The 14029-nt window shown below is 52.1% G+C and overlaps 5 protein-coding genes across 5 annotated transcripts; 3 read left to right on the top strand and 2 right to left on the bottom strand.

Annotated features, from left to right (window-relative positions):
- Positions 1-195: 195 nt before the first annotated feature.
- Positions 196-2419, top strand: AA0111_g9199 (hypothetical protein; the record flags this gene model as incomplete). The annotated part of the gene is made up of 5 exons (XM_028655730.1): positions 196-489; positions 539-850; positions 898-1365; positions 1416-2286; positions 2346-2419. The coding sequence occupies 5 exons, from the start codon at positions 196-198 to the stop codon at positions 2417-2419; spliced, it is 2019 nt and encodes a 672-aa protein (XP_028503255.1).
- Positions 2420-4048: 1629 nt separating this feature from the next.
- AA0111_g9200 (hypothetical protein) lies at positions 4049-6554 on the top strand (the record flags this gene model as incomplete). Its single annotated transcript, XM_028655733.1, has 2 exons — positions 4049-5555; positions 5614-6554. 2 exons carry the CDS (start codon positions 4049-4051, stop codon positions 6552-6554), a joined length of 2448 nt encoding a protein of 815 aa, XP_028503238.1.
- A 1760-nt stretch (positions 6555-8314) lies between these two features.
- Positions 8315-9040, bottom strand: AA0111_g9201 (hypothetical protein; the record flags this gene model as incomplete). The annotated part of the gene is made up of 1 exon (XM_028655734.1): positions 8315-9040. One exon carries the CDS (start codon positions 9038-9040, stop codon positions 8315-8317), a length of 726 nt encoding a protein of 241 aa, XP_028503187.1.
- A 292-nt stretch (positions 9041-9332) lies between these two features.
- Positions 9333-10480, top strand: AA0111_g9202 (Actin-related protein 2/3 complex subunit 1; the record flags this gene model as incomplete). Its single annotated transcript, XM_028655735.1, has 2 exons — positions 9333-9555; positions 9609-10480. 2 exons carry the CDS (start codon positions 9333-9335, stop codon positions 10478-10480), a joined length of 1095 nt encoding a protein of 364 aa, XP_028503186.1.
- Positions 10481-10747: 267 nt separating this feature from the next.
- AA0111_g9203 (hypothetical protein) lies at positions 10748-13427 on the bottom strand (the record flags this gene model as incomplete). Its single annotated transcript, XM_028655736.1, has 4 exons — positions 10748-12136; positions 12189-12752; positions 12802-13199; positions 13361-13427. The coding sequence occupies 4 exons, from the start codon at positions 13425-13427 to the stop codon at positions 10748-10750; spliced, it is 2418 nt and encodes an 805-aa protein (XP_028503217.1).
- Between the last annotated feature and the right edge of the window lie 602 nt (positions 13428-14029).

Genomic DNA, 14029 nt, shown 5'->3' on the forward strand with positions numbered 1-14029 from the left:
GTACAATCACGTTTGTGCGGAGTCGCATGTTATATGCGAAAGCGGCCCTGAATGCCAAAGGTGGTGTAAGGTTTGGCATGCGCCACATTCGTGCGTTCTCTACTATCCTTCGGATGCTTCAATTACCTGACTTGGCCGGTAGATGTTCTCAATCGTTTTCCTAGTCGGGAAGATAAGCAACAGACGATACACATCATGCGGTATATCTTTCCCCGTCAATTCGGCTTGCACAATGTCTTCACCTCCAAGGTAGATCCGCGTGAGACCGCCATGCCGTTCATGGATTACACGCTGCGCGAGAAAGACATACACAGTAGAATGTGCCGGGAGTTGGGTAGCGAAGCTACCAATGCTGAGAAGATAGTCAAATGGAAACAGCGAACGCCCAAGAGGCTCCGAGGTGACGCTGTCAGGTTGGTTGAGAAACTTCGAGTGCGGAACCAGCGGTGTTCGTACATGGAAATGCTTCGACATTACGCTCCAATCGAGGTACGTACTGACTGATCTGTGTTTTGAGAAATCATGCTAACGCAGGCAGGGGATGCCTTTGTCAACGAAGCCAGAATGGAGGAAGAGCGTTTTCCAGCCGGTCGTAAAGACAACTAATTGTGAAAAGAAGAGTCAGTATACGTCCGAAACTCGCACCGTTCAGCAAACATGTTTCACAGATCTTGCGTGTCCAGCGGCACACGTCTCAGCTTTTTGTCGTGCAGTCATCTCTAAGGTCATACCCGAAGGCTTCTGGGGTAACGAACACAACAAAAGCAATCTCATGTATTGGGTAGACCAGTTCATAGAGCTTCGAAGATTTGAGTCGGTCAATTTGCATCAGGTCACACAGAATATACAGGTCTGCACTCTTCTACCTGAATATTGAATTGTGCTGACGGATCCCAGATCACGAAAATAGCGTGGCTGCGCCCACCCGGCCACAACGACGACACAAAAATTTCCAATTCCGACCTGAGCAAACGCACAGAGATGTTTCTTGAGTTCGTCTACTGGCTCTTTGACTCTTTCCTCATCCCTTTGGTTCGCACGAACTTCCATGTAACCGAATCCAATGCACACCGGAACAGGCTTTTCTACTTCCGCCATGATGTCTGGCGACTATTGGCAGAGCCTGCTCTGTTGGAGCTGCGTACGAACATGTTTGAAGAAATGCCGACAGAAAGCACAGAAAGACTGCTGTCTGCACGTCAGCTCGGCTTCAGTAACATTCGTCTTCTTCCTAAGAGGCAAGGCTTCCGGACTATCATGAACCTGAAGAGAAGACAGCAAGTAATGCGGTATGGGACTACGATGCTTGGTCGAAGTATAAACGCGGTAATGACACCGGCTTTTAATGCGATCACCTATGAGAAAGTCAGTATATTGCTAAAGTTGACGACATTGTCGGCGCTAACCAGATGTAGTCACTACGGCCCGAACAATTTGGCTGCTCACTGTTCTCTGTCGGGGATATGTTTCCCAGGCTTGCATCTTTTAAGGCTTCATTGCGACAACGGGGACTTGGCAACACTCGGCTTTATTTTGCCAAAGTTGACGTGCAGGCTTGCTTCGATACCATACCGCAGTCACGCTTACTGCGTATGATCGACAGTCTCATGTCGATCCAAGCTTACAAGACGGGCAAACATGTGGAGATATCTCCTCTTCCCTCTCTACAACGCCTTGATGGTAAACATGTGGATCCAATGCCACTGAAAAAGTACATTCCGCACACTGATGCAGCAACGGATATAACGCCTTTCAATCAACTGGTGCAAGATAGGCTGGCAGGCAAAAAGGCCAACACTATCTTTGTCAACACCGACTTACAACGGCATGAGACTAAAGATGATTTGATGCAGCTCCTGCAGGAGCACATAGAGAGAAATGTTGTCAAGATCGGGAAGCGCTTCTATCGCCAGAAGACGGGCATACCCCAAGGGTCTGTTTTGTCGAGCATCCTGTGCAACTTCTTCTATGCTCAGTTAGAACGCGATGTCCTCGGATTCGCACTTGATGACGACTCTTTGCTACTTCGTCTGCTTGATGACTTTCTTCTGATCAGTATCAACGAAGAGTACGCGCGGCGCTTCGTACGTGTCATGCACAATGACCATCCAGAATACGGCGTAGTAATCAAGCCTTCAAAGTCATTGGCGAACTTTGACGTGATGACAGAGGAGGGGACCCGGATATCAACAAGCGGCTCAGATGGCAAATTCCCGTACTGCGGCGTCTGCATCGATACAACGACGTTGGAGATCAGCAAGAAGACAGAGCGCCCTACGAAGACCGGTACGTCGCATTGGATGTATACTTTTGGATTGATGACCGTCAAGGGCTAATTAGTCCAGGTGTTGAGGACTCTCTGACTGTAGATCTGACCAAAATGCCCGGCCAAACGTTCCATCGCAAAGCTCTCAAGTAAGTCAATACCCGGTATACAGGTCCGGCCAATCAGGCTAGGGACGGGAAATAAAGGTCCAATATTTTGCTGATATTTGATAGCGCTTTTAAAATCCAGCTTAAAGCTATGTTGATCGATCAATCGTTGAACAGCGTGGCAACGGTACTAGCGAATCTGCATCAAAGCTTTGTTGAAGCGGCGGTGAGGTGCCTCGAGTACGCACGCGCATTATCCAAAGTGCGGACGACGTGTTCGAATCTGCTTATCAGTACGTCTAAACTTTCCTATTTGAAGTGTTGAAGTCCAAATCCATCAAGATGCGCATGCAGGGCTGCCCAGTAAGAGGCAGCGCGTGGAATGGATGATGGTCAGATAACACAAAAGCGAGCACAGTTTGCGCCACGGACGATCGTGATTGCGCTCGGTTACGCTAGCGAAGGAAATTGCTGACAAGGGAACTGCAGGGACGGTAGATAATATGATTGCGCTAGCCTATGTGATGCTACAGCGCCGTTCGCGATGGCGCGGCAGCAGAGAGGCAGAGATTGCGCAGGGCGTCATTTCGCGACGGCAGCTTCAGTGGTAAGTGTGGCTAAGCTTCCATGTCGTACAAGTTATGCGGGTGGATGCACGATCTGCGATTTGGCTAGATCGACTCCACGGTTTGGAGGATGACATGGCGGGGCTCGTATTTACCTGTTTCCAACGAGGGCTAATTTAGAGGGATAGGCTGGCTTGTAAAGCTTTTCAGACGGTGTTTCAGCGCAGGCAGACACAGCACCGCGCGCTACTAGCCTGGCTGAAAAGGTCTCTGTCGGCTTGTTGCATTTCTGACATGGCAGAGAGACAGATGCTGGAGAAGGCAATTACTTGGCATTGAAAGCTTAATGCACTAATCAAGTGGAGTGAAGAAAGAAGTTGCAGGATAGGCTTTCAAGACGATGTTGGGAGAGGTGACGGATCAGGAACTCGGGAAGAAGCAACCTAAGGATCTGTGCCGGGGGCCCACGCAGCGCCCACGTTTAGCGGCGGCATGTGGGCGCGACTGCAAGCCTTGGGCCTTGGCTGCAGCAGCTTCGGGAGTGACGGATGGACTGCAGAGAGGATGATGTCGTTATTCGTCTTTTCTTGCATGTTGGAACGCTATGCTATTGAAGCAAAGCACGGTAGTGTAGAGACGGGTCGTTACTTGGGCCTGATAAGCATGGAGCCTAGCAGATGATTGGCCGGCAAGAAGTGGTATCGTGATGTCAAGCGTAGATGCGACGGCTGGGACACCAACCCCCATCCCAATCAAGCCGGGGTCAACTATGCAGGCTTCCAACAGCTGGACAGCTTCGTAAAACGCGTTGCTAGGTGCATTGAACAAGGGCCGGCTGGGGAAGCATACTTGCCTCAGTCCTCCCCGTATTCGTTTTTGTGGTTTCAAGTAACATCTGGCATATCGCCAGAGATTCTCACCCTTTGTCCCCATGCCAGTTCCCATTCCCAACATAGACTCGTCCGCTGCTTGCAATTAAACTCGTCCAAGGCACTCTGCGCCGCTGACGGGTCCAGAGCACTGCGAGGCCCACCATTGGAGTCCATCCCTGTCCCCCGACATCAGGGGTTAGCGCAAGTTCCGCAAATTGCGTCGCCAAATCGACGAAGATGCCGGCGGTGCAACATCAACATCGACTGCCTCCTGTCTACGAAGCTGGAGACGACGACTTTTCCGACGCCGACGTGCACTACATCTCGCAGGACAAGTCGCTGTATATTGTTTCCGGGCAAAGCTATGTGCCTGCCTTGATCAAAGCCCCTTGCGAGCGCGACGATAGCTGCGCAAACCAACAGCGACTTCCTCACCGCATTGGCATACCACTACGCCTCTCCACCCAGCGAAGACCGCCCCGACCGCTCATGGCCACCCTCACCTACGCCCAAGATGCCCAGCAAACGTTTGGCGCTCCGCCTGGCAGCCCGCCGGACCTCACAAACTCAAAGTCGTCCAAGTCGTCCAGCATCCACTCGTCCACCCTCCTAGACTTCATGGGCACGACAGAGAACCTGTCGCACTTTGAGGACATCAACCTGGATGAAGCATCAGGTGGGCCCTCCTCCTTCCCCATGCCTGCGAGCCCGTCTAATCGCATCCTCTTTGAAGCCCCGCGAGCCTCGCTTTCTAACAGGAGCCTCCCGCATTCCCACTCGGCCCACTCCTTCCGCGACCTGACCGGCGCAACCAAGCCAAAGTACCCGAGCTTGAAGGGCCCCGTCAACCATGCCGTGCGACAACAGGCCCAGCTCTCCGCCCCAGGCAAGCAACAGGCCAGGAGAGGCTTCACTTCGCCCTCTGTCCCATCCCTCTCGAGCCTGAGCCTCCCCGCCCCTCAACGCTCCTCCCGATCACCATCCCCATCCAACACGCACAAATCTGCTTCAGCCCCGCGCACCCTGTCTCGCAAAAGCTCTCGGAACGAGGTTTTGCCGTCGCCCGGTTTGGGCTCGAGGAGGGCGTCGTGGCAGGACTCAAAAAGAAAAACTGTAAAGGAAAGGGAGGCTGAGTGCGACGATGAAGACGATGAGCTTCCCGAGGATGCTGTCATTTGGAATATCCCCATCTCGCCACGTCCCACCATGGATCGGTCGCCCGAGTCCTGGGTTGGCGAGAGCCCGCCTTTGGCGTCACCCAATCCTGACGCCTTGGTGTCCTCGTCTTCAAGGTCGTCCAGGACTTCTCCTGCGCCTTCTGTATCGCGCGTTTCCCAGAGGACTCCTTCCCCAAACGTTTCCAGTAGAGGCGTATCTCCGCAGTCGGCGACACAGCAGAACACGTGGGTAGAGACGTACACAGCACTAGACACAGATGCCAAGTTTCTCACCGGAAAACTGGAAGAATTCCAATCTGAGAAGGAGCGAAAGCAAGAAATTTCGAGACAACAGCCTGGTCTTACACGATCAGCATCCTTGAGTCAGCCAGAACCCAAGAGCAAAAAGCCGGCACTCCCACCCGTCCGCAAGAGCGATCCTCTGATCGATCCTTTTCAGCCATCGGTTGAGAAGCAAAAATATCTCTCGCGGACCCGACCTTCATGGCTTCCTCCCAAGAACCCCAAGGAAGAGAAGAAGCACCTCAAGGAGTACCAGCGCATGTTGGCTCGCATCGAGGAAGCTGGTAAGTCATTTATGCCTTCAAATTGAGACCTAGAGAATCACATGACTAACAGTCACAGAACGTCTCGAGGCTCAACGCGCCCAAGAAGAGGCCATAGCTCGTGAAAAGGCCTCTCGCATCAAGGCAGAGTACTGGTCGAGCTTACTGTTACCAAATTGGGCCACTGAGATGACAAATCCAGAACTTCGCGCCTCACACAGGAAGATGTGGTGGAACGGAATCCCACCACGGTTGCGAGGCCAGGTTTGGCAGATGGCAATCGGAAATGATCTCGAGGTCACGGAAGCAACGTATAACATTGCCTTGGAGAAAGCACGCAAAGAAGTCAAGACGCATGGTCACGAAGCGCTCGGAGGCCGTTATGTCTACATTGTCGAAAGCACCCAGGCCGTGTTCCCGGACCTCAAGATGTTCTCCGCACGGACATCACAGGAGGCACAGGACGAGCAACCGCTACATCGAGACCTTGTCGATGTATGCCTAGCTTACTCGATGTACCGCCCAGACATCCCGCACTCAAAGTTCGACATACATCACATCGCCGCATTGCTCCTGTTGAACCAAGGCGCGCCGCAAGCCTTCATCACTCTGTGCAACCTGCTCAACCGTCCTTTACCTCTGTCTTTCCTCATCCACGATCAAAACGCCATACATGCCGCCTACTCCACAACCCTTCACGTTCTGTCGAAGAAAGCACCCAGTTTGGCACAACGATTAGAGACGCTGCGAGTCGAACCCAGAGACTACCTCTTCCACACACTCGGCTCCTTGTTCTGCGGTCGTCTGGGTGTCGAACATGCTGCGCGCATCATGGACATATACACGATCGAGGGCGACAAGAACCTTCCGCGGGCTGCAGTCGCCATACTTAGTATACTAGAAGGCAGCTGTATGGAAGGTGACGCGGCGCAAGTTGCGAAGATACTGCGGGAAAAGAAGATTGACCTTGATGTCGACGACTTCATGACCAAAGTTTTCGAGGCGGGCAAGAGCTCGTAGTGTAACATCGCTAGTGCTGGTTGCTATAGTGGTCACTAGTAGCAATCAGAAAGTATTAATATCACATTGTACAGCTGAAGGAATAATGGTATAATCAACAGAAAGGAAAGGAGACGGGATAGAGAGACAGAGGACAGAGGACAGAGGACAGAAAAAGGTCGATGATATACGAAGACTCATGCAGCGCGATTTTGAGCTGAACACATCACTGGTTAATCCCTTTCTTTGCATACAATGGCGTTCTCGATCTCCTTGCGTTCTGCATACAAGGAGTTTTGCTATCAGCATCAAAGGCCTGTTCGCCATACAAACAATTTCCTAATCATCTTGTATATACAACGTAACTCTTAGATCTTGGAGGAAAGCGAAAGCCCAATGGTGAGCAGATGAGGTAGAGAATATATTACCATCAAGCAAAGCCAAGGTCCCATGTGTTTATGTTCATATAAACACGCAACCGGATATCTAACTCAACTTACCCCCTCACTGACATATTGGCCTAATGGTGGGGTGAGTCTGTCTTAGTGACAACGGCAACGGCAACGAACGGGAGGCGTTATCGTTTGCCATGGCGCAGCTGAGGTGGAAAAGGGAGTACGGGCGCTAGTTTTTTTGGCCTTCGTATACAACGGTGCGGCAGGGGCGCAGTCAATAGTATGCAGCCATTTCCGGAGACGTGCTAAAGGGTCTAGGTGCCCTTGTCTTTCTCAGCTCAGCCCTTTGCTGTGTCTTGGGGGAGATAAGAACAGGAACAACGTTGTTCGCGATTGGGACTAGCGTCGTATCCGCTTGATGTCACATATCTGGATAGGCAACCACGACCTCAACATCCACCCGCAAACCACAAGTCTTTTCGTGTATACACGTACCCCTTTCCATACCAGATGGTCGTGGGAGACAACAATCGACTTGTTTCTCTATCCAAAAATTGACGGTGCTCCATCTACGCTCGTTAGTCCAAGCTTGCGTCTCATAAACCAGGTACATGAGAAGCTTCGCTCACATTACATGTATACATGTAGGCAGTGAAGACCAGACATGACTGCTGTATATTGCAAAAGCTAGTAAGTATAGTTGATCACGTCCCCTAAACCCTTTTACTAGCAAAGATGATGCGACGTCCCTCATGGATTAATCTCCCACGAGTGCGCCTTCCCAGATACTTCGCAGCAGATAACCCGAACACGTGGTTTTGGTGTGCGAAAACTTACTCCCTGAGCTATTGCAGGGCATTTTCGATAGTCTTTATAGGTTGAGGATCAGTTCGCTGACTTGAAAGCAGGATCGTTGTTATGAGCTTTGCCATCTCAAGCTGTTTTGCAGGATGTGGTGTCGCCGCGTCACTTCGGCATGTGATAATGTCTTCCTGCTAGATGAACTCAGTTCGGTCTAGACTGCCTTGAGTATTTTGCAACGAGATGATGCCGTCCTGAACGACATCATCCTAGCCCGCTACTTTTCTCTCGACACCTTGTCAAATTGTCTGACAGCTTCTCTGTTCTTAAGGCACGGCTCCCAGTAGGATACGTATGCACTCCGAATGAGAAGCAAGCACTTGATCAAGTTCTAGTGTGAGCATATTTGGGCAGTGGGTTGAACCATGCAACGACGTGAGCTAGGGCTATCTGGGCCGTGGTTGTACAGGTCATGGAGTACCTGAACTGCCGTCGATGGTCTCTGACATGGAACATGTACTTTCACATTTAATAATACTCATTGTACAAGAATCGGTATTTACTCGCTCACATTCTCATACCAGATCAACCCCGCTTCTCCTTGTTTTCCGCCGCCCTTCTCTTGGCTCGTACTTCTGCCTTTCTTCTCTCTCCACCATCGACCTTGTGTCCCCTCCTTACTTCCCAGATGCCCTCTTGCAGTCGTATCCGTGCTCGCAGACCTCCACTTCCCTTGACTGGCTCCACAAAGCTGCCCTTGATCGTCTTGGCGTCCTTTACAATAATGCCTTGTACCTTGGGTAATGTCTCAACGGGTTCGACTGGCGCTTCGGCGCCGACTGGTACATTGACAACCAGTTTCCTCGTTCCTGGGTCATGTGTGGCTGTTGCAGCCGCAGAGCGAGGACTTATGGTGTTGCCGAGTTGTGGATTTGGCGGTACTGGTGCTTCTACAACCTTGAGTTCTGCCACTCCATCTGTAACGTGCTTGCAGTCGCCTCCGATGCCATATTCGCCATTCCTGTACTTCTCTCGCCACTGTAACAGGTAGCGTCTTGAGCGTGCTGGCTCTACACCAAGTTCCTTCAGTTGCGGTGATGTGAGTGTGAAGAGGGCTTCCCAGGACGGTATCTTGGTTGCGTGTGCGGAGAGGCCGCGACCGATTGCGCTGAGAAAAGCGGTATGGTCGGGAATGAATGGTATTGGCTTCGGGACAGGGCGCATAGGGATTGAGTGCTGGAGATTCCGCACGCATGTCTTGGATGCTGACACTGCGGAGGTCGCATTGAGGAGAGGGCGTCTGAGGATCATGATGGCGGCTGCTGCTACATGTTCAGCATCAATACATACATCAAGGACTGGCATACAACATACTGTGTGCGGAATTGCGTGTCGCGCAGCAAAAACCCCCCCAATTCGCGTTGATGTCGAAGCTGCAGTCGCCGTGATTTTCGGGAAAGCCAAGACGGCGCTAAACACCCGCAGCACGGCGGCCAGCAGCCCCACGTCACCAAGTCTCCCAGAGCTCCACAAGCTTACAGCCCAAAACACCAACTGGCAGTAGTAGAGAGTCTCCTACAGCACGCCTACCATCCCCTCCACCATGTCCGGCCCCGAAGTCCACCACCTCTTCCACCACCCCATTGCGGACCATTCCTTCTCCGCCGACCGCCAGACGCTCGCTGTAGCCCGCGAGAACAACGTCGACCTCTTCCAGAAGACGGGCAGCGGATACAAGCTCAAGGATGAGCTGACAGGCCACGACAAGACAGTCACGGGTGTCGACATTGCCCCCAACTCTGGCAAGATTGTGACGTGCTCGCAGGGTAAGCTTGGAGCTATCGGCTGGCTTGCAACAGGCAGCTAATCAATGGGACAGATCGCAATGCCTACGTTTGGGAGCCGTCACCGCAGGGATGGAAGCCTACCTTGGTGCTTCTCCGCATCAACCGCGCTGCTACCTGTGTTCGCTGGGCTCCCTCCGAGACCAAGTTCGCAGTCGGTTCTGGTGCTCGCCTGATCCCCGTCTGCTACTTCGAAGAGGAGGACAACTGGTGGGTCTCCAAGCACATCAAGAAGCCCATCCGCTCCACCATCACCTGTGTATCCTGGCACCCCAACTCTGTCTTGCTCGCTGCAGGATCGACCGATGGACATGCTCGTGTACTCTCTTCCTTTGTCAAGGGCGTCGACGAGCGTCCAGAGCCCTCAGCATGGGGGGAGCGTCTACCCTTCAATACCGTGTGCGGCGAGTACCTGAACAACACTGCAGGTTGGGTCCACAGCGTTGCCTTCTCTCCGTCGGGTAACGCCCTCGCTTTCGCATCCCACGACAGCACCCTCACCGTCGTCTACCCTAGCGGTCCTGAGGAGGCCCCCCGTGCCATCCTTAGTGTCAGCACTCAAGTGCTGCCCTTCATGTCCCTAGTTTGGACCTCTGAAGCTGAAATCATTGCTGCTGGATACAACTGCGAGGCCTATCGTCTGCAGGGCGACGAGTCTGGCTGGAAGCTTGCTGGAAGCCTGGAGGCCAAGAGCCGACCTGGTCTTTCTGACCAGCGTGAGGAAAGCGCACTGAACATGTTCAGGCAGATGGATCTCAAGGGCAAGTCGGGCACGGATGACACCAAGCTCAAGACTGTCCACCAGAATACCATCAACACTATCCGTAGCTTTGAGGAGAGTGGAAGCGGTGTCACCAAGATCAGTTCTACTGGCGTGGACGGAAGGGTTGTCATCTGGACTTTGTAGGCACAGCTTCATGGACTTGAGTCATTTTGTAAACAGAAAAAATCAATTCTCTCGCACACTGTCAGCGAGAGTGAAGTGGCATCTAGGTAGCCAGGATATCAAAAACACCTTGAATAACCATACCACCTGAACCCAACTGAACTCATGGACGCGCCTGTCCAGATGCTTCTAATATCTTACATTGCCCTCCACTTTTCTCGCACATAGCTAGTCTTTCATAGCAAACGTACGTGCATCCCAGTAAACGCCAGCCCTTATATAAATCGCTTAACCAAAGCCAGGGAAACCTTGTGCATTGAAGTCAAGCGGTACAGTGGGAGCTGGAGCACCGCCGGCGGTACCCATTCCTTGCGTCGTTTGCGCATCGTTCAAAAACCAAGACCAATCCTGATCGATATCCATGGGCATGTGTTGCCATGAGAAGTTGTTCGTTGGGAGAGGGAAATTGTTCATGCTATCGTCGTTGATCTGTGAGTTGAACGTGCCTGATGCACCAGCGCCTGTTGCCGACGCGTCGTCTGCGTTGATGTTGTTCCAATTGTAGAAGCCATCATATGAGACAAAGGGCGACGCATCGGTGAGATTGAAAGCCGAGGTACCGGTGCCAGCGGAGATGGACGTCTTTGGCGTGACATTAAGGGACTGTGTAGGTTGCGAGAAGATGTCTGACGCAGAAGACTGCGACGGCTTCTCCGACGTGGGTGTGTAGAGTTGTGCCGATGTAGCTGGTGACCTGGAGCTCATCATGCTGGGGGAACAAGCCGGTGGCATCTTCTTGACTAACTGGCCCCCTCTCTTGATAGAGATGGTACCAAAGTATGGAATGACAAAGTCGGATTGGTCGCCGCATCCCTCATGGTCGAGGCTCGTGCCTTTGAATTTGCCCAACATCTTCTCGAGGACCTGTGCGGATTGCGCGGCTACTTTGCCTCCTTTTTCGCTCGACGCGCGATGGAAGATGTCGATGCTGACCTCGATGAGGCGTACGTCTTCTTCGATATCCTTGGGCGTGGGACCGCTACTCGAAGACTGTGAGACCATGCCGAAGTTGAGAAGACCGATTATGACAAGAACTGCGGCCGTAAAACCGATAAAGTCGATGGCCTTGCACTCGTAGAGTGGCTGGATGTGTCCGGTTCGTAGAGATTGATATAACCGTAGGACTTCTCGCGAGCCGTTCAAGCATGCAGTTTTTGAGTATGAGAAGCGCGAATTTGACGCCGCCTTGAGCATGAAGGGCAAGTGCAGGTATACACGGATCTGATGGAAGATCATTTGACCCATGATTCGCTCTCGCAATTCCGCCGCATTCGATTCCGCGTCAGCAAGTAACTCCGTGTAGTCGAGCCACGCTGGATCAAACCTCTTCCACAAGTCCTCGAGCTCTTGGTCCAGCTGTAGCGCCCAGGCAAAAGATTGCTCGGCAACTCCCTGGTTTCGATCGATGACCCTGCCTGCGAGCTGTGAGAGCTTTGTGATGCCAATCAATGGATGAATGTAAGGGCCTTCGCTAATCTCAGGCATAGTCAAGTCGCAGTGTGCATCGCTAATCCCGTACGGCAGACCCAGCAAGAGGGACAAGAAACGGTCACCATGGTACATAGCCCACCAGATGCTCTCGTGTGGAGCGGAGCATGTGCGCTTGCGATGCAGTCCCTTTTTCGTATAAGTCAATGCTGGACGGCAATCTAGGAACGCATGAACTTACCATGAGCTGGGCATACATTAAGCCTTTCCGGTATGCGATCCAAGCCCTTCGTGGTTGGCCTACATCCGCGTACCACTTGGATTTCAGGATCAGACACTCTAGACCCTCTAAGCTTGCGGCATACTCGTCGTCAGACAGGAACCATCGGTCCACAGCCTCGATGTAACGTTCGACATCGTCATCGTTCTCTGATGAGCATATACCAACCGACAAAACAACAGTAGCAATAGCTCCGATGTTTCCAGTTGTCAGAGCCTGAGCAGCAAACTGAGGGAGTGTTTGCTCAGGACCAGATGTGCCGCTGCATTTCCTCCGCCATGTCTGCCACCAGTCACTGTTGGAATTCAAAAGTTTGGTGAGTTGATCGTAAGGCGGTAGCATGGCAATAAGTGCTTGCTTGGACTTCTCTCGTTTGGCAGAATGCGCGATGGTGTTTCCAGCCGCGATGTCGTCATCGTGTCTGTTTTCCACAGTGTACCGGTCGTCAGCCGCTTGGCCGGGCCTTGGTGTTGAGCTCTGTGCAGGGCCATTGCGGGCTTTCGCTTGAGCCTCAGCATCGTTCAACTGTAGATCATAAGCTTCCAGATCGGGTTCAAAGAGTGGAGATACATACTGCATCTTCGAATACAGAGAGGATCGGTATGTGATGACCTCGGTCCGAAGCGGCACGCTGATTATCCGGCAATCGGAATACGTTGGATGAAGCTTCCGAAGAAAGAGGAGTGGGTGGAAATGTATCCTTGTGGTAGATAGTGGGCGCTTTTGGTGATGAAGTGTCCACTACGCTCTGACTTTGACTGCGGCTTTCTGACTTTACAGTTTTGTCTTCAAGCAACGTATCAACCAAGGCCTCCAGTCGCGATACTCGTTCACGAAGATTCTTCCTATGATCGACAATGACCTCTGGGTTGGCATGTTCTTGGTCGATGCACCTGCTGCCGCGCGCGAAGCATTCTGAGCAAACATCCGGGTTGTCGGGTTGGAAGATGCATCGGATCTTGCGGCGGCGACCTGTATTACATCAGAAAGGCTCACATTATGCTTATGATGAGACGTAGAGTGGAGATTGAGGTTGGCGTAGTGATGCACAGGCGAGACGAGAGTAACAGTGATGGATAGCAGTATGGTGAACAGTAATCATTCAACGCGAGGCAACAACTGGATCCACATACATTCGAAGCAGCTATGCGTACCCTTACGCATCTTTTTGCGTGTCGGCAACGTCTCCTCCTTTGGCATCTCGATTCGTTGTGTTCCAACCACCCAGATCGTGCGAACCTAGCTCTTACGACAAATTCGTCCGGACTCGGCTCTGCACGAGCAAACCGGATCACGGAAGTTTGATGTTATATAATCGCGTCCGCAACTCGATTCCTCCTGCGGGATAAACGGATCAGGCTGACGAGAAAGAGATAAAAGATGTCAATAGTAGCAAGAGGATAGACGTCAGCTTCTGGTGGTGATAGGGTTTCAAAGCAGAACGAGGAGGTCCGGAGGTGATTTCGTCCGTTAGGGCCGTGTATTAGGTCAGCGAAGGAAGCTGAATAATGCCGCGCAACGGCCGTCAAAACACTACTGCTGACTACAGAATCTTATAGAAAGCCAGGCTTTTCAGGCAGCAGTTTATCCTGTGTTTTGGAGCGGACTTTCGGCGACTCGGTCGAGTCGGGGCTCCTCTAAATCCCGTTCCCCATTCGGCCAAATATGCGAGAAACGACTGCGAATGGATTCCGGGATACATTGGAGGCTAGCCCGAGGCTGTGCTAATGCTTGTGTTGATCTCGAAACATGGAGTTTGCGGATAATACCGATATGACACGACTTGGCGGTGCCCACGGATT

The sequence above is a fragment of the Alternaria arborescens genome (assembly GCF_004154835.1).
Source record: "Alternaria arborescens strain FERA 675 chromosome Unknown contig_25, whole genome shotgun sequence".
NCBI classification, from domain to species: Eukaryota; Fungi; Ascomycota; class Dothideomycetes; order Pleosporales; family Pleosporaceae; genus Alternaria; species Alternaria arborescens.